This window comes from Hoplias malabaricus, chromosome 2, assembly GCF_029633855.1.
Source record: "Hoplias malabaricus isolate fHopMal1 chromosome 2, fHopMal1.hap1, whole genome shotgun sequence".
Taxonomy (NCBI): domain Eukaryota; kingdom Metazoa; phylum Chordata; class Actinopteri; order Characiformes; family Erythrinidae; genus Hoplias; species Hoplias malabaricus.
The window spans coordinates 52,994,802-53,020,323 of record NC_089801.1 but is presented as its reverse complement, the minus strand read 5'-3'; the positions used below and the strand labels follow the sequence as shown (position 1 = coordinate 53,020,323).

Here is a 25,522-nt window from a genome sequence, read left to right as displayed (position 1 = left end):
TACAGCGTGCCAACCCCTGTACATAATCTACAACTAGGGTCTTCACCTACTCACTGCTCAAGATGTTGTATGTTGCTCCCAGCAGAAACTTAACACGACTTGCATCCATTGCCCGCAACCCTTGCCTTCTCTTGTTTCTCCCATCGAAGCCACTGGCCTTGTTTTGCTGTTGCACACCATGCCTCCTCTTCCACACTGTACTTGGCCAATCACATCCCTTAACTGTAATGAGTTCCTTGCTACCTGCACGGCCACTTTCGAATTCCACTTCTTTCCTGCTTTTGTGACTGGCCCAGCAGTTTTTACCACTGCATCTTTTGATCCTGACAAAATCATCTTGTAACTCATGTTTGCACATTTAAATTCCTCAACTAAACTCGAGAGTGGTAACTCCAGCACCCCTCTCATATATCATGCCATGCTACTTAAACACTACATTACTCCTACCTACTTCCTTATGGCCTTGTCCATAACCCTTTCCATCCACTTTACTTCTGTTACTGAAACTGTCAATGGCCACCTAATACAAGGCAATAAGCCAAACTGCAGACACCACAATTTCAATGTCCCTGGCAAACCTAATCTATCATCCATGCAGTTAACAGCCTTTACCAGCCTTGGGTATCATTTAGCGCTGCACTGTAACATCTACCTAAACTCTTCACTGGTCTCTCCAGTACCGTAGGGATAATTTTTCCTTCCATCAAAAGATCTTCCTGCACAAGTTTTCCTTTGACAGTCGACAGAGAGATTGTTCTAGATTGCCTGTTTTAACTTTCAGCCTAACCAACCTTTGTTTATTTTTTAACTTCCGCAGCAACCACCATGTGCAAGGCACAGTAATCGTGTTTGGTCATGTTGTCCATGTAAGACCTAATTGGTGGGAAGCCGAGGACCGTTATGCAACCTCTACCCACCTACGACCCACTTACAGACCCTAATTACTACCTCTATTGCCATTGTAAATGCTAATGATGAAAATGTACATCCAGCCATTATACCTTTTTCCTAATCGCTGCCATGATGTAACAATCTCCCCTATACTAAAGCAAAACTGAACATCCTCAAAGTATGCTTTAACCAGGCTTGCAACCTTATCTGGCAAATGGAAGAATTCAAAGGCTTTCCACACGTTTATTACAATGAGCCAAATGCATTATCTAAATCTAGGAAAAACAACATGTAAATCCCTACTCTTTCTTTGTTGTCTGAATCTGATGCCAGATCAAGCACCTATGTTCCAAAGCCAGAAACCCCTGCCTTTTGTACCAATGTATCAATTCATTTTTTTGCATTCAAATAAGCAGCAAATCTCCATGCTATTACACATGGGGTAGTCCAACTCTGTTATTTTTAAGCTCGTGTCCTCATTTTTAAAGTTATTAAAACTTTATAAAAATGTTCTTGAGAATGAAGGCTATAATTTAATGTAATTATGATGTGAAAATTGTAATCTTTCAAATTGTGACATTACTATCAACATGATAGATGTCTAATTTTTCAGCCCTACTCCATGGAGCCCTTTTCTTTACAAACAACACAGTTCCATTGCTCTAAAATCCTGCATTTGGTTATGCTGTGCTTGGCAGTGGGCATTGTGAACCATGTGAATCTGCTCCAGAGAATTCCATTTTATTTTATGCTTCTCTTGAAAGATTGGGCACAACTGAACTTTGTGCACCTTAAATTAGGGGAATGCATAATTATCAAAGGGGTATCAAACATTAGGGCATTTCTTCATTTAAAAAAAATATATATATATAATTAAAAAATAAATTCACACTATTGAGAGCAGTTGTTGAGCTCATGAGAAATGGATACTTGGTTGTGATTTCACGGTGATATAATTTCTGGCTATTTTTCTACAAAACTACATTGTGAAATCTCCACTCAAAGCATTAATGTATGACATTTGTGTTCAATAAGACCATCGCTGTCTGTAAGTCTTTGCCCTATAGATCTCCACCTCCTCCATCTCTGTCAGCAACGTGGTGCTAAAGGTTCTTTTGAAACGTTCACGAAAGTTAATTTCTGTCTGAGTTCTCACTTTGTTGGCCCAGATCAATATGGTGCCCGGCTGGCAGAAATGGCGCATGGTGGACAGCAGCTCATCCAGCAGGTTGTGCTGATAGACCACATCTGCAGCCAGAACAACATCGTAGTGGTAAGTTGACCGTGGGAAGGTCTGTGAAAGGTTCTCACTCCAAGACAAAGCTTCCACTTGTGGTTTGTGTTTGCTGAGGCCTCTGGTGTTGCGGGAAATATTAGTGGACAGTATGTCCAGCACAGCTGCTTTATCTGTCGCAGTCACCCAGGCCCCTGCAGGCAAAAAGGGACAGTGGGAGAAAATCTGATGTGCATCAGGAAAGCAAGACTGTTCAAGATACACTGGTCAACCATAACATTATGACCACCTCCTTGTTTCAACACTCACTGTCCATTCTCTCAGCTCCACTGACCTTACAGAAGCACTTTGGTTATACAGCTACAGACTGTAGTCCATATGTTGCTCTGCATATATTTTAAGCCCCCTTTCACCCTGTTCTTCAAATGGTCAGGACCCCCATAGAGCAGGTATGATTTGGGTGGTGAATTATTCTCAGCGCTGCAGTGACACTGAGATTGTGGAGGTGTGCTAGTGTATGGTGTTCTGGTACGACAGGACCACCTTACCGATGTGAAAGCAGAGGCAGTAGTTAATCTTTTGCTGCACAGTTTGAGTTAATTGTCCTTTAGTCTTTTATCAGTGGACACTGGATGTTGTCGACTGGCTATTTTTGGTTGGTGGACTATTCTCAGACCAGTAGTGACATTGAGGGATTTAAAAACTCCAGAATCACTGCCCGATGAGTGTCCAATCCACTCATAACAGCAATCAACACACAAACACACCACCACGTCACTGCAGCGCTGGGAACGATCCACCACCCAAATCATACCTGCTTTCTGGTGGTCTTGTGGGGCTCCTGACCATTGAAAACCGGGTGAAATTGGTATCAAAGTATGCAGAGCAACTTACAGACTCCAGTTGTTATATAATAAATCACTTTTATGGGACATTTTGCGTATAGTGAGCGGAAATTCAGACAATGCATACGAATAGAGTAATACAACCTTCCGATGAGTTCAGTATGCAGGATTATATTCACACACACACAACACTTCATTTGCTTTGTGACCTTTAATATTTCAAAGACATGTTTGAAACATCTGTTAAAATTGGACAAGAATTACATATATTTATAGTATTTTGCTAATAATTGGCACACTTCCTCATATCGACACAAGAAAGAATGTTCAATTCTATTTAAACTGATCAGATTTATAGAAAAACTCCTGTGCAGGTTCATTGGTGGACTTTAAATATTTGTTATAAATGGCTGTATTTTATATATTTTTTGTAAAAACGGTCATACTTTTTGTAGGCCTGTCAGTTGAATGGCAGTCTACAGTAAACAAATTCACATTAAACCACTCTAGCTCATTTACATATCAGTGGTGGAATTTTGCCTAAATTTCCTTTAAAGAAGAGATTAATACTAACCTAACTGTCCCAGATGGTTTGTGCAAAAGTGATTTTTTTTAACTTATCTATTTAGCCATCTATCCCATCTCTTAATAATAACAAACATCTGTATTTTATTTTATTTATTTTTTTGTAGCAACAATAAATAAATCACTTACCTAAGAGACTGGCCACAGTCGACACCAAGCCAGTACCAGCCCCAAGCTCCAACACAGCTTTGCTTTTTAAACTGATCTGCGGTGGACTGGACTCCAGGAATTTACAGAGAGCCAAGGCCTGGAATCAGATGCTTTGTTATATATATTTCTGAGAAAACGATTTGAATAGCCTTCAGAAATGCTTCCTTTTACTTAATTTTTCAATTACATTAAAATAATTTCTCATTAAGTCAATGTAATTAGAATTTTCCCCATTCTAAGCCTGATTCTCTAACTCTAACCTTAACCAGGACTCAAACTCATAACTCCAAAACCCTAAACCTAATCCTAACTTCAATCTTAAACCAGAAGTGCAACCTTGCATTTGTCTTGACTTTAAACTTCACTCTGGTCTAGGGATGGGCGGTATCCATATTTTTTCATATCGTCATACTGTCTCAAAACATTGCGGTATTACCGTGGGGAGGTGTGTTCTGTCAGGCTGCGCTGAGCCTTATATATCTGTGAGCACAAAGTCGAGTGAACTTAGCTAAACATAGCCCAACAGTGCACACCGACACACGTGTCGACGTTTGAAAATAAGCGAAATAAGATGGTTCTACACTGTTTAGAAGAACAGCTGGCGCTAACAGGCACTTGTGGTTTAGCACTTCACAGCAGATTTCTCAGCGAACTGAGGCTCAAAACACACATATTTAGAGGATAAAACCATATTCCTGTGGACACAAAGTCGAGTGAAGGATTTTCTGAGTACTTTGTCTGTTTACAGCTTTCTTCCTCTCACTTTTAACCCAAAAAATTTATCTCAAACTAAAACTTAGAACTTTCAAACAAAATATCCAGCTCTCACCTTTGTGCTCCATGAGCTCTGAGATCTGTGCGTGCTCTTTGAGTTAGTATATCTCTGATATTTATCTCTGATATTTAATTAATTTCCTCTTTCATAATATTTAAACAGATAGTTCTTTTTGCTTGAACTGTATACTGTTAGGGCGGCACGGTGGCGCAGCAGGTAGTGTCGCAGTCACACAGCTCCAGGGGCCTGGAGGTTGTGGGTTTGATTCCCGCTCCGGGTGACTGTCTGTGAGGAGTTGGTGTGTTCTCCCCGTGTCCGCGTGGGTTTCCTCCGGGTGCTCCGGTTTTCTCCCACAGTCCAAAAACACATGTTGCAGGTGGATTGGCGACTCGAAAGTGTCCATAGGTGTGAGTGTGTGAGTGAATGTGTGTGTCTGTGTTGCCCTGTGAAGGACTGGCGTCCCCTCCAGGGTGTATTCCCGCCTTGCGCCCGATGATTCCAGGTAGGCTCTGGACTCCACGCGACCCTAAATTGGATAAGCGGTTACAGATAATGGATGGATGGATGTATACTATTAGAACATTTTGACAACCCTAACAACCTGGCCATGGCTGCCTTATGTCATGTCATACTCACTGCTGGACGGACAGTTGGTCCATAGGGCTCAAGACTGTCTATAATTCTTATTTCATGTCCCAGAAAGCAGTGTTTCTCTTCGCAAAGCTTCCTGTCCATGTTTATTGACTGCGTCCTCCTTGGGTTGCCTGAATAGTGCAAAAAAGCAAAGTTTTCCCTGTAATTTTAATGAAATTTTCCTTAATTTTTTATTTAAAAATCAAGGAAGGCAAAGAAACTCTGCTCCATGGCAAAACATCAAGAACCACACAAGATGACTCAAAAGATTCACCAATAACATCCTTTACTTTGGTCCTGGACTGTAACCAAGAAGTGTTGAGTTGGTCTGTTGTCTCTTCTTCATATCCTTCGTCTTCATCTGTTGTTTCTTCCTTAAACTCAGCATGGACTCTCTCATGATTTTTGATGCTTTTATGAGTTTCCATATAATGTCCGTCCTTTCTTCCAATGTCATCTTTGTCATTTTTCTTTTCAGTGTCTTGTGTCAGTTCCTCAAATTTAAGTGCACACTGATGGTGCTTGTTTGGGTCTTCGTTTCTTTGTACAGATTTTGGGGTGATTTCTTTGTCTGCTGTGATACGACCATCAATGTGTTTTTTTACTTTATGAATTTGGTCATCATAGTCTTTAAACAGGGTCTTACTAAACTTGCTGTCTTCTGTAGAGACAAAAACTTGTTTTCCAAATTGTTTGGCAGTAGCTGAGTATATATGTACATCATCCACATTTGCCAACAGTGAGGTGTGGAAGTTCTTCTTGAAGTTCTCAGTGAAGCCCAAATCTGATGGGTAATGGATCTCATTGGCCCAGATTAAGGTTGTGCCTGATTGGCAGAAATGATGCATGGTAACCAGGAGCTCATCCAGGAAGTCATGATTGTAGACTACATCAGCTGCCAATACATAGTCGTAATGGTACTCTGAGCGTGGGAAAGTTTGCTCAAGTTCATGACCCCAGGACAGTGCAGCCACTTGAGGCTCATGCCGTCGATGACCTGTCGTATTCTGGTTCAGGTTACATCTCAGGTTAACCAGAACTTCTGGCACCTCTGTAGCTGTTACACTGCCACCTAAAAATACAAGACCTTCTTTAGTATCAAATATAGGTTTCATTGGCTTGTGTACTCCCTATTATTCTAATTCTAATGTGTTGATATTCAACCCTAACAATACAGTTTAACAGCTTAAGATTTTTTTTATAAGCCAGTAGAATGACGTTGACGTGTTAGAATGACGGTGACCCTGAAATGGATTAAGTGTAAAAGATGATGATGATGTTAGAATAATAAAACAGACATATAGAACAATCACTGGATTAGGAATGCTCACTATCCACTTTATCTAGTTCTACAATTAGACTGTAGTCCAACTGTGTTTCTGCATACCTTCTTATGCCCATTTCACCATGTTCTTCAATGGTCAGGACCCCCACAAAGCAGGTGTGTATCACCTCAATCTCACTGCAGCACTGAGAATGATTCACCACCTGAATCGTAGCTGCTTTTTGGTGGTTCCGTTGGGGGTCCTGACCATTTGAAGAACAGGAGGCTAACAATTTACAGCTAATGCAGAGCAATAGATCGACTACAGTAACAAGAAGGTGGTCATAATATTATGATTGATTATTGATTATATGGTTATATGTAACAAAAATATAAATGCAACATTTATTTTTTTAATTGTTTTTCTCCCATTTTTCATGAGCAGACATCAAAGATCTAAGTCTTTTTCTCTCAAATATTGTTCACAAATATTGCACTTCTCCTTTGCCGAGATAATCCACCCATCTCACAGGTGTGACATATCAAAATGCTGATTAGACAGCATGATTATTGCACAGGTGTGCCTTAGCCTGGCCACAATAAAAGGACACTATAAAATGTGCAGTTTTATCACACAGCACAATGCCACAGAGGTCATGCTGGCATGCTGACTGCAGGAATGTCCACCACAGCCTATAAGCTGTCTTCAAAGGTGTTTCAGAGAAAATGGCAGTACAACCAACCAGCCTGACAACCGCAAACCATGTGTAACCACACCAGCCCAGGACCTCCACATCCAGCATCTTCACCTCCAAGATTGTCTGAGACCAGCTGCTGGAACAATCGGCTTGCATAACCAAAGAATTTCTGCTATCAGAAACCTTCTCAGGGAAGATAATCTGCAAGCTCGTCATCCTCATCAGGGTCTCCATCTGACTGCAGTTTGTCGTCGTAACCGACTTGAGTGGGCAAATGCTCACATTTGATGTCGTATGGCACATTCTCTTCACAGATGAATTCATGGCAGACAAATGCCATTGTGTGGATGAGCAGTTTGCTGGTGTCAATGTTGTGAATCGAGTGGCCCATGGTGGCGTTATGGGCAGGCGTATGTTATGGACAACGAACACGTGCATTTTATTGATGGAATTTTGTATGCACAGAGATACCGTGATAAGATCCTGAGGCCCATTGTTGTGCCATTCATCCACGACCATGTTGCAGCATGATAATGCATGGCCCGATGTTGCAAGGATCTATACAGAATTCCTGGATGCTGAAAACATCCCAGTTCTCGCATGGCCAGCATACTCACCGGACATTGAGAGCATGTTTGGGATGCTTTGGATCAGCGTATACGTCAACGTTTTTCAGTTCCTCACAATATCCAGCAACTTCTCACAGCCATTGTGGACCAACATTCCACAGGCCACAATCAACAACCTGATCAACTCTATGCAAAGCAGATGTGTTACACTGCATGAGGCAAATTGTGGTCACACCGGATACTGACTGGTTTTCTGACCCCCTAGACCCCCTTAGTACAGTAAAAGAAAACTGCACATTTTAGAGTGGCCTTTTGTTGTGGCCAGCCTAAAGCACACCTGTGCAATAATCATGCTCTCTAATAGCATCTGGATATGTCACACCTGTGAGGGTGATGGACAGAAGACGTGCTCACTAACACAGATCTAGGCAAATTTGTGAATAATATTTGAGAGGAAAAGGCCTTTTGGGTACATAGAAAAAGTCTTAGATCTTTGAGGTCAGCTCATGAAAAATGGGAGCAAAAACAATTGTTGCATTTTTATTTTATTTTGTTATTTTTGTGTTGTTTTGGTTGATTATAAAAGGTGTGTGTGCACAACTGAACCTCTGTAAAGGTTGCACCTTAAAATAGCTGAAATCAAATCTCCAAAATGTTTGCTTAAAAAAAAAAAAAAAGTAGGTCTCTCTGTGCCATGGACTTTCCAGTAGTTACACTACGGATGGTACAGTGATTTTCGGCGTAGTGTCCCCTTGCATAATCACCCAGTAAAGTTGCAACAATTGAAACAAGGCCACTGCCTGCTCCAAGCTCCAGAACTGACTTATCAAGAAGCTTCACCTTCTGACGACCAGATGCGGTATCAAGAAATCTGCAAAGGGCCAGGGCCTGCAAGAAGCAAAATCAATGAGACAGTAAGTATGACTGCTATGACTAAAGTTATAAAACATATGTTTATTTCATTTTTTAAAGATTGTAAAAATTGAGAAAGCTGTTACTGTCATATTTTGAAAGTTCTCCTTCAGACAACATACCGCTGGCCTTCTCAAACTCCCATGAGAACCAGGAGATTCTTCAATAGTGATTTCATAACCTATAAAGTAGTGAAGCTCTTTTCTCAACCAGTGTACCATTGGGGTACCGCATTCTCTATCCTCTCTATCTGTTTTGTACCTTTCTGGTTCACCTGTGGAGAGTCAAGACGTGTGACTGTTAGCACAACTACATATTGCCATGACTTATCTTAATAGCACCTTGTATTGCAGCACCTGCTAAAGTTTGGTGTTCACTGTCGCCTTGATGTTCTCTATGATTATGTTCTTCCTTTTTCTTCTCCATCATCATATCATTTTTACAATTCTCACAAGCTTTATTCTTTTCATCTTCCTCCTCATCCTCCTTCCCTTTGTCTTCCACTCCCTTTTCCTTTATTGTCCTATTTACAGCCTTACTTTCCCCTGGAGACTTATATGTAGCCTTGTAAATCCTCACCTCATCCAGTTCTGCTATCAGTGTAGCATGGAAGGCTTTCTCAAAGTTCTCAGCGAAGATCAGATCAGACGGGTAGCGTATCTTATTGGCCCAGATGAGAGTTGTTCCAGGCTGAGAGAAATGACGCATGGTGACCAGAAGCTCAGTTAAGAAGCCATGATGGTAGACCACATCCGCAGCCAGTACATAATCATAATGATAGGTGGAATGTGGAAAGGTTTCTTCTAACTCGTGACCCCAGGATAGTGCCATTACTTGAGGCTCATGTCTGTGGACCTGCCTGGTGTTCCGATTCAGATTGCATGTCAGATTACTCAAAATTTCTGGCAGATCGGTGGCTGTTAACTTCGCACCTGAAAATCAGGGACATGATTAAGTAATGGTAAGGTACCATTATTTACACAGAATACTTGAATAGTTGTTACCCAGATCTAATCTCACATACCAAGCAAAGTAGCCACAATTGACAGTAGACCTGTGCCTGCTCCAATCTCCAGAACAGATTTATCCAGCAGATTAATTTGCTGCTGGCCTTCTGGAGTTTCCAAGAATTTACAAAGAGCAACAGCCTGAAAAAAGCAAAAGCTTGAAAGTGTTTTTGTAATTGTCATCAACAACACGGTTAAAAAGATCCTCTGAGGTATTTAAATAACAGTTCAATGTATGGCTCAAGTTCTTAATCAAAACTCACCGCTGGCCATATCATGGCACCATAAGAGTCGATGGATTCTTCAATAGTAATTTTGTGACCCAAGTAGTAGTGAATCTCTCTGTTAGGGATGTAGTACATGTTGGGTTTCCAAGCCTTTAGAGAAGCCAACTGTGCACTTGTCTCCAAGAAATCTGCACCAACCAAGAAGCAAAACAATGTTGTATACCACTTCTGTATTGTGCAAATGCCAGAGACCTACATCTCAGTTATTTATTTAAGGTCAAAATGGCCATTTAATATAAGTTATCTAGGATCAGGGGAAAAAACGGAAAACTTATTTAGCATAAACTTTAAGAGTTAAATATCTACATTTTCAGGACTTGCATTCAGTGTTCATCCTCTGCCTCTGAATCTGGAGGGATATTTGATTGTTTATACCTCCACAATACAGACTTAGAAGTTGGTTACACAGTATGGTTCTCCTGAAGGATTTGACTACTCAGCAGTGGGATTGAGGACATGATCTTACTTGATCTTAAAATGTATATTCTGGAAGGTATTGCATGACATTTTAAAACATGCTTGTACTTTTCTGCGTCCCCCATACCTCCCCAAACCTTGATCTAACCCTCCACTGAGAGTTATAGACATGTTTCAAATCATTTTCCATTGCTTCATTGGCATATATACAGTCATCTGATATTAGCTCACATTTAGAATTCATCAATCTATTAAGACTTTCAATATGTCCAGGTTTTTGTTCTGCACTCACAGAAAAACTAGCTTATTCACTGTAATGGTCCCTTTCAGTGTCACCCTCAAGGGTGTGTATTTTAAAATTGTATGAACAGAGTGGAAGCCTCACTAGAAATTTTTTTGGTGACTGACGCTTAATACATTACATTTAAAAAATACATAATGGCCATTTTGAAAAGAAACTAAATGTTAAAATTTGGAGTTGCAGTGAAAGCAATGTCATTTGTAATGTAATTGTACTGACTTGATTGTTCCACAGTTTGAGCACTGGAAATTGATTCAGATCCACTACAATCCTTAATTGATTCTTCATAGTCCATTCCCTCTGTATTCTCTTTATCCTCCTTTTTCTGAGCTTTATGCTCCTCATCCCTCTCTTTCTGTAACCCAGCCTCTTCACTTTGTTTCTCTTTTGTGTCCAATTCTTTATCCTCCTTGATAGAACTGCTGTAGACCTTTTCATGTTGTGTGTCCTCTGAAGGACTCTGTCCATCTCTTTGAATCCTTTGGCTCTCACTCCCTTCTTTGTAATCTTGATTCTTCAGGTCTTCCTTCTCATTTATTTGCACATTTCTCTTTTCCCTCTCTTCCAAACCTGGTTCTCTGTGGGTTGCCAAGTAAATCCTTACTTCATCGAGCTCTGTTATCAGTGTAGTATGGAAGGCTTTCTTAAAGTTCTCAGTGAAGATCAAATCAGACTTATAACGAACCTTGTTAGCCCAGATCAAATTGGTGCCTGGCTGACAGAGATAGTACATGGTGTCCAACAGCTGGTCCAGGAAATCGTGATGGTAGACCACATCAGCTGCTAATACATAGTCGTAATGGTGCTCTGAGTGGGGGAAAGTTTGTTCAAGTTCATGACCCCAGGACAGCACAGCCACTTGAGGTTCATACCTCCAGTGACCCCTTGTATTGCGATTAAGGTTACATTTTAGATTGCCCAAGAGTTCTGGGAGATCTGTAGCTGTTACTTTGGCACCTACAAAACAATAACACTAGTTATTAGTATTGTTTCATTTTGAAATACGAGTTACATGATGATATGAGACATACCCAACAATGTAGCCACTACAGACAGCAGACCAGTGCCTGCACCAAGTTCTAGAGTTTCTTTGTCAAAAAGATTGATGTGTTCACGACCTACTGGTGTTTCAAGGAATTTGCACAATGCCACTGCCTGAATGAAAAAAAAAAAAGTTTAATGTGATATTTTTCCTCATTTTCATCAACATGCCTTTATTTCAGCATATTCAGTATATATTCTACATAATAATATAGTGCAAAATAGCTTCTCAAAATGGTTCTGAAGACAACAAAGATTTCCAAAGCAAAGATGCACTTGGTTGCCAGCCAAAAAGCATGGATGAACATAGCTAGTTAGCATGCATTGGGTGGAGATTTGCATCTCATAAACATTTGCATCATAAACTGGTATAATTCTGGCTGTTTTACCATGTTATTGCCTTGAAATTACCTTTCATGCAGTGTGTCACATATGCAGCACAGAAGAAGAATTTCAAAACACAAGCTGGTTATTTTCTGAAACAATTACATTTCTGCTGCCTCAGTGGCAGCGCTACCTTCAGAACTGTTTTGAGTAGTGAGATTGCACATGAGCTCCTATCAAATCACTACTCTAAATGGCTCTGAAGGCAGCGCTGCCTTCTAGGAAGAACAAATGTAATTGGTTACTAAAAGGCTGAACTTGATTGGTTAGCACACATTGGGTGGAGATTTTCAAATACTCTCCCATAAAGAGGTAAAGTTTTGCCTAGACCTCCTTATTTGCCTGCTCTGACTGCCAGAAATGTCTAAGGAAGAAATAAGTGTACAATATAATTTCCTTTTTTGTTACTGTAGTCTGTAGCAAAATGCAGAATAATGTAACTGCATGTGAGAAAGCTGCACAATGTACAATATAATATAATATATATAATATATAACAATGTACGTATAATGCAGATTCATCATTTGTAACCTGAATGCAAATGTGCAGTTTGTTACAAGTTAGTTATTATCACAAACTAGATGAAATTACTTTAAAAATGTAAAACACTGAATAAACTAACAATATACTTACAACAGTATCATAATGAGAAATATTTGGCATATTGACAAAATGCTTTTACTTGTCAGATTTGACAGAAAACCTATTTAGTCTAATGGACTATATTTGGGGTTGGGGAAATATCTGAATTATTTCTTTAAGGGAATAACTTACTGCTGGCCATATCACGCCACCATAGGAGTCAATTGATTCTTGAATAGTGATTTTGTGGCCCATAAAGTAATGAATTTCCTTGTCTAGTTTATAGTAGACCCTTGGGGCCCAGGATCTTTGGATGAGGATATGTGCGTTGGTCTCTGAGTTCTGAGAATCTGTTAAAAATAATTAAATAAAATAGTTTTAGACTTTTATGTATATACATGAATTGAGTAGCTATCATAAAAGTAACATTTGTCACAAACTAACCAGACTTCTCCATTTCTGATGCAAGGGCAGACCCCACATCTTCACTTTCCTTTGATTTAAGTTGACAGCTTTTTTCATTTGTAACTCTCTCTTCCTCCTTTGTTTCCTCTTGGTCATTTTTTTGTTTCTCAGTTACTGGATTCCCTTCAACAGATGCACTTTTATCTAATTCCAGCTCTTCGTATTGTTCCTGTTCTTCATTTTTGCTTGAAGATACTTCCTTATCCTTCACCCATACATCTTCATTGAACTCCTCTACATCTACAATGCTTTTTGATACAGAATCTGTTGAATTTTGATCTTGTTTCTTTCCATTGGATGAATCCCCCGAGTAAAATTCTTCAGTATTCCCTTGCACTTCCTCCTCCTCCTCCTTCTCATCTCCCTTCTCCTCTGCATTTTCCAAAGGTATCAACACAAAGTTCCTCACCTCCTCAGACTCTTTTGTAGTGGCTGAGTAAATTTGAACCTCCCCAGTGTCAGCAAGTAATGTGGTATTGAATGCTGCCTTGAATTTCTTCAGAAATACCAGATCTGATTCAAAGCGAACTTTATTGGACCAGATTAGGGTTGTGCCTGGTTGGCAGAAGTGGCGCATGGTAGCCAACAGCTCTGATAAGAAGTCGTGATGGTACACCACGTCAGCTGCCAAAATGTAGTCATATCGATAAACTGAGCGAGGAAAGATTTCTTTCAGTTCATGGTCCCAGAAAATCTCTGCCACTTGTGGTGTATATCTGCAGCGGCCCCTTGTGTTTCTGGACAAATTGCTTCTCAGGTTCCCTAGGACTTCAGGAAGGTCACTGGCTGTTACCCAAGCTCCTGTAAACAGCCCATACCTTATCATTATCATTCACTGAAGTTTTGAAGGGAAAAGGAGTAAAAATATCTGCTGGAAACTATTAAAAAAGATTTACTGTAAATAATGAAAAAAACATGGCTTTCACAAAATTTCAGATAACTAAATCAAAACACCCTCTTCATGAAATACAACAAGCGATCACTCACTTTGCAGCCAAGTAGAAGAGTTTCTAATTTTGTTTTATGAATGTATGCCCTTTCATTTTAGTTCTGCAATACTGAGCTGTCTTAGATACACAGTATCCTTCCCTTCTGTGGACATGGACAGGGAGAACACACCAAACTCCTCACAGACAGCTCACCCGGAGCGGGACTTGAACCCACCTTCCTCCAGGTTCCTGGAGCTGTGTGACTGCGGCTCTACCTGCGGTATCATTTAAAACTTATATTTAATTGACAGCTGCACAACGACAACATACTAAATGTTGTTCTTTTTACTTCAATCCATCTCTGGCCAAAAAATTATGGTGGAATTTCTGGATGTTTATATAGTTGATATATATTTGCTTGTATAGGTAAAGGTTTAACTAGCATACTTTTAAACTGTTAAACTATTTTTAGAAGTGATCCTGAGCCTAGGCTATGAGTCCCACTTTTCATGTCAGATTTTATGGCCATGCCATCTAAGGAGCTCAAACACCATAGTTATCTAATACGGGTTTATTACCTTTTCCCTTGCTTAGAGAGGAGAAATGATATGTAACATCAAAGATGAAACCTCCAAGTTCTCTGCTGTTTTAAATTGAGAAATGTTAGTTTGGAATTGTTGCCTATGCTGTCTTTCATAGAGTGATGAGTTCCCACCCCTCATCTACTTTGGAAACACTCATTCTCTGGGATGTTCATTTTATACACAATTATGTTACTGACTTGTGGCCAATAAAAAGTATGTCATGAGATGTTCCTGCCACTCCCCCTACACCTTGATTTCAGAACAGTGCTGTAAAAGTGAATTACATTCTGCAACTCTGGGGAGAGCCCAGGAGCAAAAATAATTTTATATATATATATATATATATATATTTCAAGTATACAAACACATGTATTACAGAGTGATAATTATATAACTCACCCAAAAGGCTGGCCACAATGGATACTAGACCAGTGCCTGCTCCAAGTTCTAACACTGCTTTGTCCAGAAGATTAACTGTCTCTCGGTTCATGTCCAGATATTCACAGAGAGCCAATGCCTGTGTATCATTTGGAAAGAATTATAATTATAAAATATGTCTCTCTGGCAGAAGTTCTGTTTATCTACTTTGTGTTATTTCAAAACTGGTGTCTAATAAGATTGCACTGTGGCAGGTTTTCAAGTGAGATGCCTTGCATGTAATGCTGGACCACTTGATTTAACTTATCAGGAATTTATAAAGCCCTTAATAAGCTGCAGCCGGTTTGCCAAAATCTAACGTGTGAAGTGCAGACATTCAAGACAGGCAATGGGAAAGCTATGATATAGTGATGACAATATAAATTCACACGTTATACTTTATGCAAATTCCATGCGATGCCTCACCGCTGGCCATATGATGGCGCCATAGGAGTCCAGAGACTGCCAGATACTGATTTCATGACCAGCATAGTAGTAAATCTCTTTGTCAACTTTGATGTAGAAACTTGGTTGCCAGGTTTTCTGACATCCGTCTGACACATAATGACAAAACAAAACATTTTTATATGATCTGACACATTTTTGGACACTTATTTTTTTCAAAGGCCATGATAGCTTTAAGTGCAAAATTAACAATATAAATCTCTGTGAATATACTAACCATCTCTGTTATCTTTTTCTTCTTCTTTTTCATCCACTCTTTCCATACTTTCCTATTTCAGTCTTCTCTGTGCACTCTCTATACAAATATCTTTGCACTGGAATAATGTAATATTTCATCACCATTTGATTGGTAGTGTTATGATGACTGTATAATGATGAGGAATGTAATTTCATGTACCATTTTATATGCCATAGGCAAATTAAGGGTAACATTTAAGGCACCTGAACATAATACATTAAAATAGAGCCATTATAAATTTTGGAGCTTTGAATGGTTCTGTTGATCCAATCATCTTCAAAGAACTCAACATTTCAAAAATTATATTTAAGAAGCACACCAAAAGGCACCTTAAAACATAACTCAATACACTCTTAGGAATTCAAAACTCTGAAGTCTGATTACTTGCCTTTAAGTTTTAGCCAATGCTTCAAGACATTAAAATACTGCCCTACCGAATATATGTCGACAAGGTTCCAGGAGCCTTACAGATTCCAGCCCAAGGGTGGGGTATCTCTTATCACACTTTAAAAAATATAAACATATAAAAATATAAAATCTAAATATAAATTCATACAAACCCTTGGTCAGTGCTTCTCCAGATGCATCCAGGTAATGGTGCTCCAACTGCATCTTAAGGCTTCCTCCAGGCAAGGTTATAGAGCAGCATCACACAAGACACTCCCAACATCACACAGAGCCCGGATTATATTTAGAAATGGATACATGAAACAGGCATGCACGTAGACATCCACACAAATGGAGGGATTTGGAAGAGCAGGAGGGGGCTTCTATTTGAGGAAAGTGTGTCAGGATTCTGCTGTCAGATCTGTCATAATAAATGAGGCTCAAGTATGGTAGTAAATCAATGAGATAATGAAAAGGTTTTGCATTACCTGTTTTGTAGTGTGGTTAAAAACGTAGCAGTCCCAAGTCCAAGTATTTTTGCTACTACTGTCCTCTGGAAAATCAGAAACTACCTGCAGTTTATTAAATTTGAAGTCAAAATAGGCATTAAACATAAGATTTTCATTTTTCAGTATCAGAGGGGGAAAGGCTTAAACAAATTATACTTTTTTGGAAAATGCAAAAAAACAAGAATCTATGATTTGTTGAACCTCTTCAAATAACTTTTTACTTACAAACATTTTCAGCGTTTTCACTGATTAATTTGAGTGTCTTTTGGAAAAGTATAAACAAATTTAGAAATTAATTACAGGAACACACACTTTTTGGGACCGAGATGGGTTTCCAACTGCATTAAGGCCAGTCAGGCACAAGCAGTCACTGTCTATGAAACAGCTGTTTTACAACGTGCAGAATGATGCTTGTCTTGTTGAAATAACCATGGACTTCCCATTAATGGGAGCATGTGTCTCTAAAATACTAATTTACAACTCCACATCTAAGGTACCCTTATACATATACAAGTAACGTATGCTGTTGGCACCTTTCACCAATAAATATCTGGATGGCCCTTTTCATCTTTTTTTTTATTTATTTATTTTTCAGAAAACAAGCTGTAAAATCGACTCATTTGACCACAGCACAGGTTTCCATTGTCTTCTTGACAATGTGAGTTATGCTCAGGCCCAAAGAATTCTGCAGCATTTCTAAACAGGATTCCTGGATTTCATCTTAAGTTATGTCTTTTTTTTATACAATAAACGATTATTTTAAGTGAGAACAGTTTTCCAGAGTAGTTCTGAACCCATGTAGCTATATTTACCATAAATATATAACATTTATCATGAAGCATAATTTTTTCTACCAACACCACCTGAGGACTCAAAGCCATCAATATGCAGCCTATGTTATATAGAAAGATACTGTACCCGCCAGTGGCAGGCAGCATAAGAACCCTACATGTTGCTTCTAAAAGCTTGATTGCTACTGAGGCACCCTCAGTAAGGCTGGGGTGCCTGCAGGGCATTTCTGGAAACTCCTTTCTCCTCTAGGAATTTTCATAACAGATAAAAAGAACATGATTTTAAACAGCTGCATTTTTGTTTGCCTATATATGATATTTAATGCTGTATTAATCTTAGAAAAAGGTGGCTTGATAAATATTCATTGTGGGTGTACATACATTTTTAGTGCATTTTAGGAACAGAGTAACATCCTCATCTTGGTTCAAGCTTTTCAACTTTGGAGGTCTCTCAGTTGTCTAAACAACTCCAAATGTATTTTCTCTAATATGAGGTGAGAGAGAGAGAAAGCCTAGCGTACCGAACAGAGACCATTTGTTTTTAGACATTTACTGACACTGGTGCTTTGTAAACACATTTGAACAGTTTCCCGCATGCAAACAGACTGCAGCAAATGGTGAGGAAACCGCCTCTGAATTTTATAAAAGTGTTTATTCATTAGAATTGTGAACTTCGCTTTTAATTTTTGCTATAATTTCAAATCGAATATTCACATTTTTTACTTTTTGGCAGTGAAACCATGAGTCTGAAGCTTTGCTAAACCTAATTACATTTCAAGGTGGTCTCAACAGGTGTAGCTAAGACTCCAGAAGTGGACAATGAGGACCAAGAGGCTGTGATCCTCACTAAAAAAATCTTGGCACCGGATCCAGTTCCAGAACATCCTCCTTTCTTGACTTTTCAGTACTGTTTGCAGTTTTACAAAGGAATTCACAACTGCAAATTTCTTTACTAAGAGAGCCAGTGTCCATGTCCCCTGACTAGTGGTCCCAGTCCGGCCACTATAAAGCCAGACTGTATGTAATGGAGAAGTTACATGTTAATTTGTAGCCTTAAATTTTAGATTAAACTTTTAGGTAAAAAAAGTTTAGGTAACTAGAAGCTAACTAAGTTTGAACTAGAAACTAACTAGAAGGTATCATTAGTTGTGCATTTCAGATGAAACCAACATTTACTAGTTAATGTCCTGACGATTAATTTTAAAGTTAGCTTATTTTTGCTCTGTGTTTTGGCCAAACAAGCCTAGTTTGTACATTTGTGTGTTAGCATGTTAGCTTGTTTGATTTATGTCCCTTAGAATTCAGATATATCTCTCCCCTTTTATTTAGCACTGTCCCAGCTACATTGCCTCTAACACTGATCTATGCATTCAGCCAATGGGACAGGAGCATCTTTTTCAATTGGCAAATGAGATTTAATAACACACATAAAGACATCTGATATAGTTTTTCCCACCAAATTTAAACCTATAGCTGCCTTTTTACAGGGTGACTCGGCAGTAGAAGGACACTATGTTTTAGCAGATATTTTTTCTTCTAGACTTGCTAATGCATATTTTTTTTTCCAGTTTTAACAAACAAATCTTATTTAATGAAGCTTTAAGTTCTGTTTGTTTGATGTGGACCTTTTTGGTGGTATACCAGGACTTGCTATGTTGAATTCTATTTGTCCCAAACTGTGTAGATATCGGCTTTCCTTTACTTTTAAGTAAAGTAGCCATGGCAGTAAATGGACTAAATTCTGATTATTTGACACAGATTTAGGCAATCTAATGAGCAGACATAACACCGATGTAATTATGTTTTCTATTTTATCTTTTGAGTTTGGTCTTAATTCATGAAGTTAATAGCTTTGATTTATACTTGTTCTTTGTACTTTGGAGTGTTTATTTTTATAACATGCCCTGTCCGATTGTTATGCATTTAATGGATTCTGCATAAGGGAAACCCAATATTAAAGGCATGATATCTCCTTCGACCATTTGAAGATCTTGAGCAACTCTGACACTTGGCAATGTCCTCACTCCAAATGCTCTCTGCATCATCTCCTGTTTCCCTCAAGGCAAACATGTCCTGCAAAGCTGGTGTTTGTTTTAACTGGCCAGAAATGTTAGGGTGGGCAGTATGTGGGAGGGGGTTCTGGTGTAGGTGACATCATTTCCAGCCTTGCATGCCTCATTTTTTGGCACTACATTTTGGCACAAATTTCTGGCCTATCTTTATTTTTATCCACTGATGTGGATGTTGAAGTGGATTAGTAATTCTTGAGTATAGCGCACACAGGAAAAATTTTAGTTATTTGATATCCTTGTCTGTATACTGTACATATTAATGTGGGTTTATGCCTGCATCAGTCTGCATGTTTATATGCAGTGCAGTGTATCTAGCAAGATTGTGTTGCCTGAATGAATCTCATGATGAAAATATCACATATCCCTCTCACTAAATCACAAGGTCCCCTCTAAATGCATCCATTATTAGTCTGGCAGGTGCTACAGCAATTAATATGTTTTTAACATATTAACCAGACATGATTCACAGACTAAATATTTTAAGGCCATGCTGACAAAAATACATAACCATTGTAAAATATTGTTTTGAGTTTAGTTTCAACTGTTTTACCTGTGGACTCCGAGCCTGGCTTAAGATGAGATAAGCCAGTAAGCTGGAATCATATATTTGTGAAGGTTTTTTATGTTTACTTCTAGTTTGAAGAAAAAACAAAAACAGGTTTTCTAGCTCTTTTCCAAAGCTATATGTTCCTCCTCAAAATCTACACTTTTGGTGACTTTTGGTTTAAATGTGTGTATTTGGAACAGATGTGTGCAGTTTTCAGGCTCTACATTTTCTTTGTTTTTAAAAGACATAATTTGGTACTCTTCTGCAGCTAATTTCGAAATACAACATAAAGCATCTCAGTGAGAAGCTCAATTAATAAACAAATTCATATTCACATCTTAATACCTTTCTGTCCACTGTGTTAGTTAGACTGCTGTAAGCAAAACCACTCTGATTCAACCTGGTTCTCAAGGAATTTTGGGTAATCTGTCTTTGTGGATCCTACTTGTTAGCACTCGTTAGCAGCCTTTAGACCAGGAGAGAGGTTAAAAAACTTTCTTTCAATCCATCAAAATTTTGCACAATCTTCTGTTTCTTGCAGTTCAATGAGATTTTAAACCACCATATCTTGCTAGACCAACCATATTAAAATGCCTATGAATTAAATTCACAACTCACATAACATTGACATCATATTTTCAACAAAAATATAATTTTTAATGTGAAAATCTGCTTGTGATTAGGTCATGTGACATAATGACCGGAATCCAAACAGAACAACAGACATTCATTCATTTATTCATTCATTATCTGTAACCGCTTAACCAGTTCAGGGTTGCGGTGGGTCCAGAGCCTACCTGGAATCATTGGGCGCAAGGCGGGAATACACCCTGGAGGGGGCGCCAGTCCTTCACAGGGCAACACAGACACACACACACATTAACAACAGACATGCACATTGTAAATTTTTCAAATATACTGTAGCATCATAGACTATAAGACAAAGAGAACGTAATTAAACAATAAATAAAACAGTTAGAAATCATGATTAATTTACTTTTACATATCAAAAAGGGGAACATATATTCAGACATTTCTTTCTGAAAACAAGTATAATTTATCTGGTGTTCAAGTAAGTTTTGGGGAAAATATCATTGTAATTCACATTTTTAAAAATGAAAATATTGTTTTAAAAATTAAGTATTAATACACTACTTTCATGATCGCTAACATCAAAATTCCCATCTTTAAATCTAAACTAAAACTCACACGCATTTTTTTATATCCCCAAGTACAGAATACACTTTTCTTTGATGGAACTCATAACAAATGCAGTCATGCATAATTTCTTCTCACTTGCCATTTTGAAATAAATGACAATTGTCCTTTTTGGTATTACACAACAGTTACTATACAATGACAAAAGAGCAGGAGAATGTTTGAATTTTGAATTACATCGAATAGGATGAAGGAGAAAGAACCTTGTAAAGTTCCAAGTTACAGCACTGATAAAAGTGTAATTGCAAATTCAAAAATCTTAAACATCTTGACTAAATCTTCATAGAATTAAAAAAAAATACAACATAATCCATGCAAGATTTCAAAATATGCTGCAGAGGAAACAAACAGGAACAACAGCTACACTGAGAACGGTATGCAGTGAAAGTTCTGTAAAGGTGTTAATGTGTGAGTGAGTGAGTGGAGGAGTGTGTGATGCCCTGCGATGCTTTGTCTAGGTTTTGCTCTGGACCTACCACAGCCCTGATCCTTATGAAGCTGTTACATAAGATTAATATTTATTAATCTTTTTTAAAAAAAATAATTTTTAAACATTTTAATGCTGCTGAAAGAAGAAATGTAATTCTATTTTTATAAGCATTGAGTTTGAGATGATGTATATATGCACTGGAACATTATATCACTGTACATTGGTCTCAATCCAAAAAAAAAAAAAAAAAAAAGACACTAGACAAGTTTCCAAACATCAGTTCTATTCTAAAGCCCAAGACTCAGTTTGTGAAAGTTTTTTTCTGGGCTCTAAACAACTTAATACTCAGGCTGGGCAGGTCATAGAGCTCTTCCAAGTGAAAGTGGGTTTGAAATCTTTCTACAAATCTGTTCTCAGGATCCAGTCTGAACCTCATCGCCCACAGGATCACGGTGTCCTCTGAGCACAGGTGTTCAAATGTCTCCATCAACTCACTGAGGAAGGGGTGAGCGTACACCACATCAGCTGCCATGATGTAATGGTAGTGGCAGGACGCTCGTGGGAAGCACTCTTCCAGCTGTTGCCCCCAGCTGAGCTCTGTCACCTGGGGCTCATAGCGACAGCGCCCCCTCGTGTTACGGTTAATGTTGTATTGTAGATTACCAAGAATATTGGGGAGGTCCGTGGATGTCACCTTTGCACCTGTAGGTAAAGATTTCCACATTGGTTCACAAATGTCAAGTTAGAGAGAGACAAATGAAAACAATGCAGTATGATAAGCTTATCAATGCAGTGTTTAATTATCCTCACCTAGAAGACTGCATACTATACTCACAAGGCCAGTTCCTGCTCCAATCTCGATGACGTCTTTGTCCATGAGGTTGTACTGTTCACGATGAGTGTCAAGAAAATGACACAAAACCATGGCCTTGGTAAAATAATAATAATTCCTTATTATAGCATACAACCAAAACCCTGTCCATTACAACCCAAACCACACACTATTACACATCTACCAGCAATGTTGGCACCTTAAACGAACACTAGGTAGTATTTTTACCCTAAAATTACAGTTTCAAAATCACTGTGATGCTCTAGGGGGTGCCCAGGGGGACAAATACCAAAAATTTACCTAGTGTTCCTTTAAACTACTCTTAAATATAAAGGTGCTAAAAAAGGGTTTTGAGGGATGCCATAGAAGGCCCAATTTTAATTCCATAAAGTACCTTATTTGCTAATATAATTTAAAGTGTAAAGAACCTGAAAATCAAGTGATAGATTTATATACCTTTAAAAGGCTCTTCAGATCTCTTAAACAAACATGTCTTTTTATGGAACCAAACGTGTTCCTCAAGAACCCTTTGTAGACCCTTAATTTTAAAGTGGAGGAAGTGTTGTGGAAATCACTCATTACAAATTTATCTACAAACATATGGGCAAGTAGTGTATTGTCAGCCCACAACTAACCATTCACTTCTTTCATAACTTAGGTTTAGTAATAATATGTTGTTAATGCCACTGAAACTTTAAAACTACAATTGCCTTCGGTTTGACGCATACTCAAACTTGTCTGAAGAGTCTTGTCAAAAACGTAGGACTCACTGAAGGCCACAGCACAGCTCCATAGCAGTCAGTGGACTCTTTAATTTTAATCTCCAAGTCAGCAAAGGTGTATCCCTCCCACGCCTCAGTCTTGATCAGGGATGGGCGGAAATGCCTCTTCATGATTGCTGCAGCCAGCTCAGCATCTGAAGGAATACATGGAGGACTGAGCAAAGAAAATATGATTCAGACGTTGTGTATTTGCTTTGCTGTTTATGTGGCCTGCTTCCCCCAAGATATTGGACACAGACTACTTTTCTGGAACTAAAATGAAATGTCATTATAGAGCTCAACATGATGGTAGGAGAATACTAACTGTTATTTGAGCTAAAATATTTAAACTAACGCACCTACTAGCTAAAGCTGTTTTCACATACAAACTTTGGAAAATGTCTAGAGAATTAGGTCTGGATATTTTCTAGGGTTGTCCTTGCACATGTGTAGTGCACAGTGGGAGTTTCTGTGTCAAACGTGTTCTCTCAGCTTGAAATGATCCGCATGCTGTAGGCATGGGGCTGAGTGTGTATAGTGGCATCTGTGAGGATGTATGAAAATGGCTTACATCATAAAGGCCCTTCTTAGACTGCTAGAAAAATTATAACTGGTGGAACCATTAAGGGTACATATTTGTACCTTATTCTATTATAATTTTTTATGCAATTATTTGCATGTCGGATGCAGAGTGTTTGGATTTTTAATATAATTTAATAAAATGGGACTTCAAATTTTGCATATTTTAAAGAGTTTTAAAATGATTGAGAAACACTGTCCTAGTGATAGAGCTGTTGCTTAGACTGTCCCACTACAGGATTCCTCCAAACTAATATTTGCAAATACTATGTTTTTAATGCTTAGCTTCAATTTCGTGAGAACAGGTTTTGTCTTAATACCAATTTCACAACTATCTTTTCTAATTATTTTATGCCTTTATTGCTTTATCGCCTTTTGCTTCAAATTAGGTTTTAAATGAACAGTAAATATTTGTGAAGGATTTGGGTATACTACATATGTCACAAATGTGATCAATTAACAAACTTTCAGGTATTAAACTGATATTTAAAAAATGTATGGCTCATAACAGGATGATATCCAAACATTGAACCACATCCAAGTGATAAACGAATATATCTAGCAACCTGCTACTGTTGCGTTCTATTATTAAACAGTGATGATGACTGGGCTCCTTCAGGCAATGCACAGATACAGAATTACATAAGTAGTATGAAGGAGGCTCTATGAAACATACTAATATTACAGCTTCAACTTCAGGCATGTAGAAAGATATTCCATACAGGCTTTAGATCTTTAACCTGACCTTTGTGCCAATGATTGGATTTTAAGGTCAAATTCCCACAATAGACAGGGTTTTTTTTTTCAGTAATATCATTTTAATACTTTGGTAAGGATTAGGTTAAAAACTTTATTGAGGACACTGACTTTTAACTTTAGTAGCAATATATTTCTTGTCTTATACTAAGCATATGGAAAACATTTTCCATTTTCAGGCAGAGAATTGTTAATAATATTATGAATAAACATGTACCATTGCAGCATCATGGCAGAAAGAAAGAAATCGATCCATAATCACCCACCCTTAGCTTCGGTCTCCTCTGCATGTTCGGTTTCCTGTTCCATGGCTAGGCGCTTTGTATGTTTTGGGATGAAGCTAGCGGGCTCTCAAAATGGAGTATCCACTTTTTTTTTATGTCCAATCTGGAGTGACAAGACCTCCAACTAGGTGGAGTTTCAGATGACTGGGGGCAGCCAGAGTTAGAGGGGACACCAGATACCAAAGGCCAGAAATACAATCTGCTATGTCAAGCACTTCATACAGGCCTACACAAATACACAGCCCTGCCAAAGTACCACAGACAGGATCTAGAGTGTTTTCCATAGATAAAAACCTTGGAACCAGATCCCAGGTTAGGTAAAGAAAACAATAGCACCGTTGACAAGATACAAGACATATTAGATCTTTAAGCCTGGAGTGGATGGAATATTATGCCCTTAGATGGTCGTGCTCCATGCAGTTTTAATAGCACTCTCCAAAGGGACAGTGGACTCATATCTGAAAGGAGTTGTTAGTTTTGTAAATTAGGTGTGCATGACTTGGCCTAATTAACTGAGAATCCAGAGGTCCACAATGATGTGATGTGCAAAATGTTACCTTATAGCTAGTTCTATTATAGCTCAACGTCTTGATTATGAGGTACAGAATAAAACTAGTGAGACTTGTGAGCCAGAAATAAAAAAAATATTTGAATAATATTGAATACAAAAATATTAAATATAA

General features: G+C 38.4%; 4 protein-coding genes across 4 annotated transcripts; all 4 read right to left on the bottom strand.

The window, feature by feature from the left end:
* Positions 1 to 1,918: 1,918 nt before the first annotated feature.
* Positions 1,919 to 8,777, bottom strand: LOC136677000 (uncharacterized). The gene is made up of 6 exons (XM_066654344.1): positions 8,679 to 8,777; positions 8,409 to 8,532; positions 5,388 to 6,185; positions 5,117 to 5,244; positions 3,685 to 3,802; positions 1,919 to 2,319 (listed from the first exon to the last, which is right to left on the bottom strand). Exons 1-6 carry the CDS (start codon positions 8,775 to 8,777, stop codon positions 1,919 to 1,921), a joined length of 1,668 nt encoding a protein of 555 aa, XP_066510441.1.
* An 88-nt stretch (positions 8,778 to 8,865) lies between these two features.
* On the bottom strand, positions 8,866 to 10,438 carry LOC136676995 (protein-lysine methyltransferase METTL21C-like). Its single transcript, XM_066654332.1, has 4 exons — positions 10,405 to 10,438; positions 9,827 to 9,978; positions 9,581 to 9,704; positions 8,866 to 9,488 (listed from the first exon to the last, which is right to left on the bottom strand). Exons 1-4 carry the CDS (start codon positions 10,436 to 10,438, stop codon positions 8,866 to 8,868), a joined length of 933 nt encoding a protein of 310 aa, XP_066510429.1.
* Positions 10,439 to 10,725: 287 nt separating this feature from the next.
* Positions 10,726 to 15,698, bottom strand: LOC136676987 (uncharacterized). Its single transcript, XM_066654320.1, has 7 exons — positions 15,653 to 15,698; positions 15,397 to 15,524; positions 14,953 to 15,070; positions 13,020 to 13,841; positions 12,768 to 12,925; positions 11,600 to 11,723; positions 10,726 to 11,525 (listed from the first exon to the last, which is right to left on the bottom strand). The coding sequence occupies exons 1-7, from the start codon at positions 15,696 to 15,698 to the stop codon at positions 10,726 to 10,728; spliced, it is 2,196 nt and encodes a 731-aa protein (XP_066510417.1).
* Positions 15,699 to 21,928: 6,230 nt separating this feature from the next.
* On the bottom strand, positions 21,929 to 23,352 carry mettl21e (methyltransferase like 21e). Its single transcript, XM_066654314.1, has 3 exons — positions 23,230 to 23,352; positions 22,438 to 22,555; positions 21,929 to 22,329 (listed from the first exon to the last, which is right to left on the bottom strand). Exons 1-3 carry the CDS (start codon positions 23,350 to 23,352, stop codon positions 21,929 to 21,931), a joined length of 642 nt encoding a protein of 213 aa, XP_066510411.1.
* Between the last annotated feature and the right edge of the window lie 2,170 nt (positions 23,353 to 25,522).

Bases quoted from the DNA above. Each gene is read 5' to 3' on its own strand.
- LOC136677000 (XM_066654344.1), bottom strand. From the start codon at position 8,777: ATGGTACACTGGTTGAGAAAAGAGCTTCACTACTTTATAGGTTATGAA. The intron at 8,533-8,678 runs GTATGTTGTCTG...TGCTTCTTGCAG, and splicing joins GGAGTTTGAGAAGGCCAGCG to GCCCTGGCCCTTTGCAGATT. The intron at 5,245-5,387 runs GTGAATCTTTTG...TGCACTATTCAG, and splicing joins CAAAGTAAAGGATGTTATTG to GCAACCCAAGGAGGACGCAG.
- LOC136676995 (XM_066654332.1), bottom strand. From the start codon at position 10,438: ATGTCTATAACTCTCAGTGGAGGGTTAGATCAAG. The intron at 9,979-10,404 runs GTTTGGGGAGGT...TGGTTGGTGCAG, and splicing joins CAGTGGAGGGTTAGATCAAG to ATTTCTTGGAGACAAGTGCA. The intron at 9,705-9,826 runs GTGAGTTTTGAT...TGCTTTTTTCAG, and splicing joins GTGCCATGATATGGCCAGCG to GCTGTTGCTCTTTGTAAATT.
- LOC136676987 (XM_066654320.1), bottom strand. From the start codon at position 15,698: ATGGAAAGAGTGGATGAAAAAGAAGAAGAAAAAGATAACAGAGATG. The intron at 15,071-15,396 runs GTGAGGCATCGC...AATGATACACAG, and splicing joins GCGCCATCATATGGCCAGCG to GCATTGGCTCTCTGTGAATA. The intron at 12,926-13,019 runs GTTAGTTTGTGA...TATTTTTAACAG, and splicing joins ATCAGAAATGGAGAAGTCTG to ATTCTCAGAACTCAGAGACC.
- mettl21e (XM_066654314.1), bottom strand. From the start codon at position 23,352: ATGAAGAGGCATTTCCGCCCATCCCTGATCAAGACTGAGGCGTGGGAG. The intron at 22,556-23,229 runs GTGAGTCCTACG...TATTTTACCAAG, and splicing joins GAGCTGTGCTGTGGCCTTCA to GCCATGGTTTTGTGTCATTT. The intron at 22,330-22,437 runs GTGAGGATAATT...CTTTACCTACAG, and splicing joins TATAGTATGCAGTCTTCTAG to GTGCAAAGGTGACATCCACG.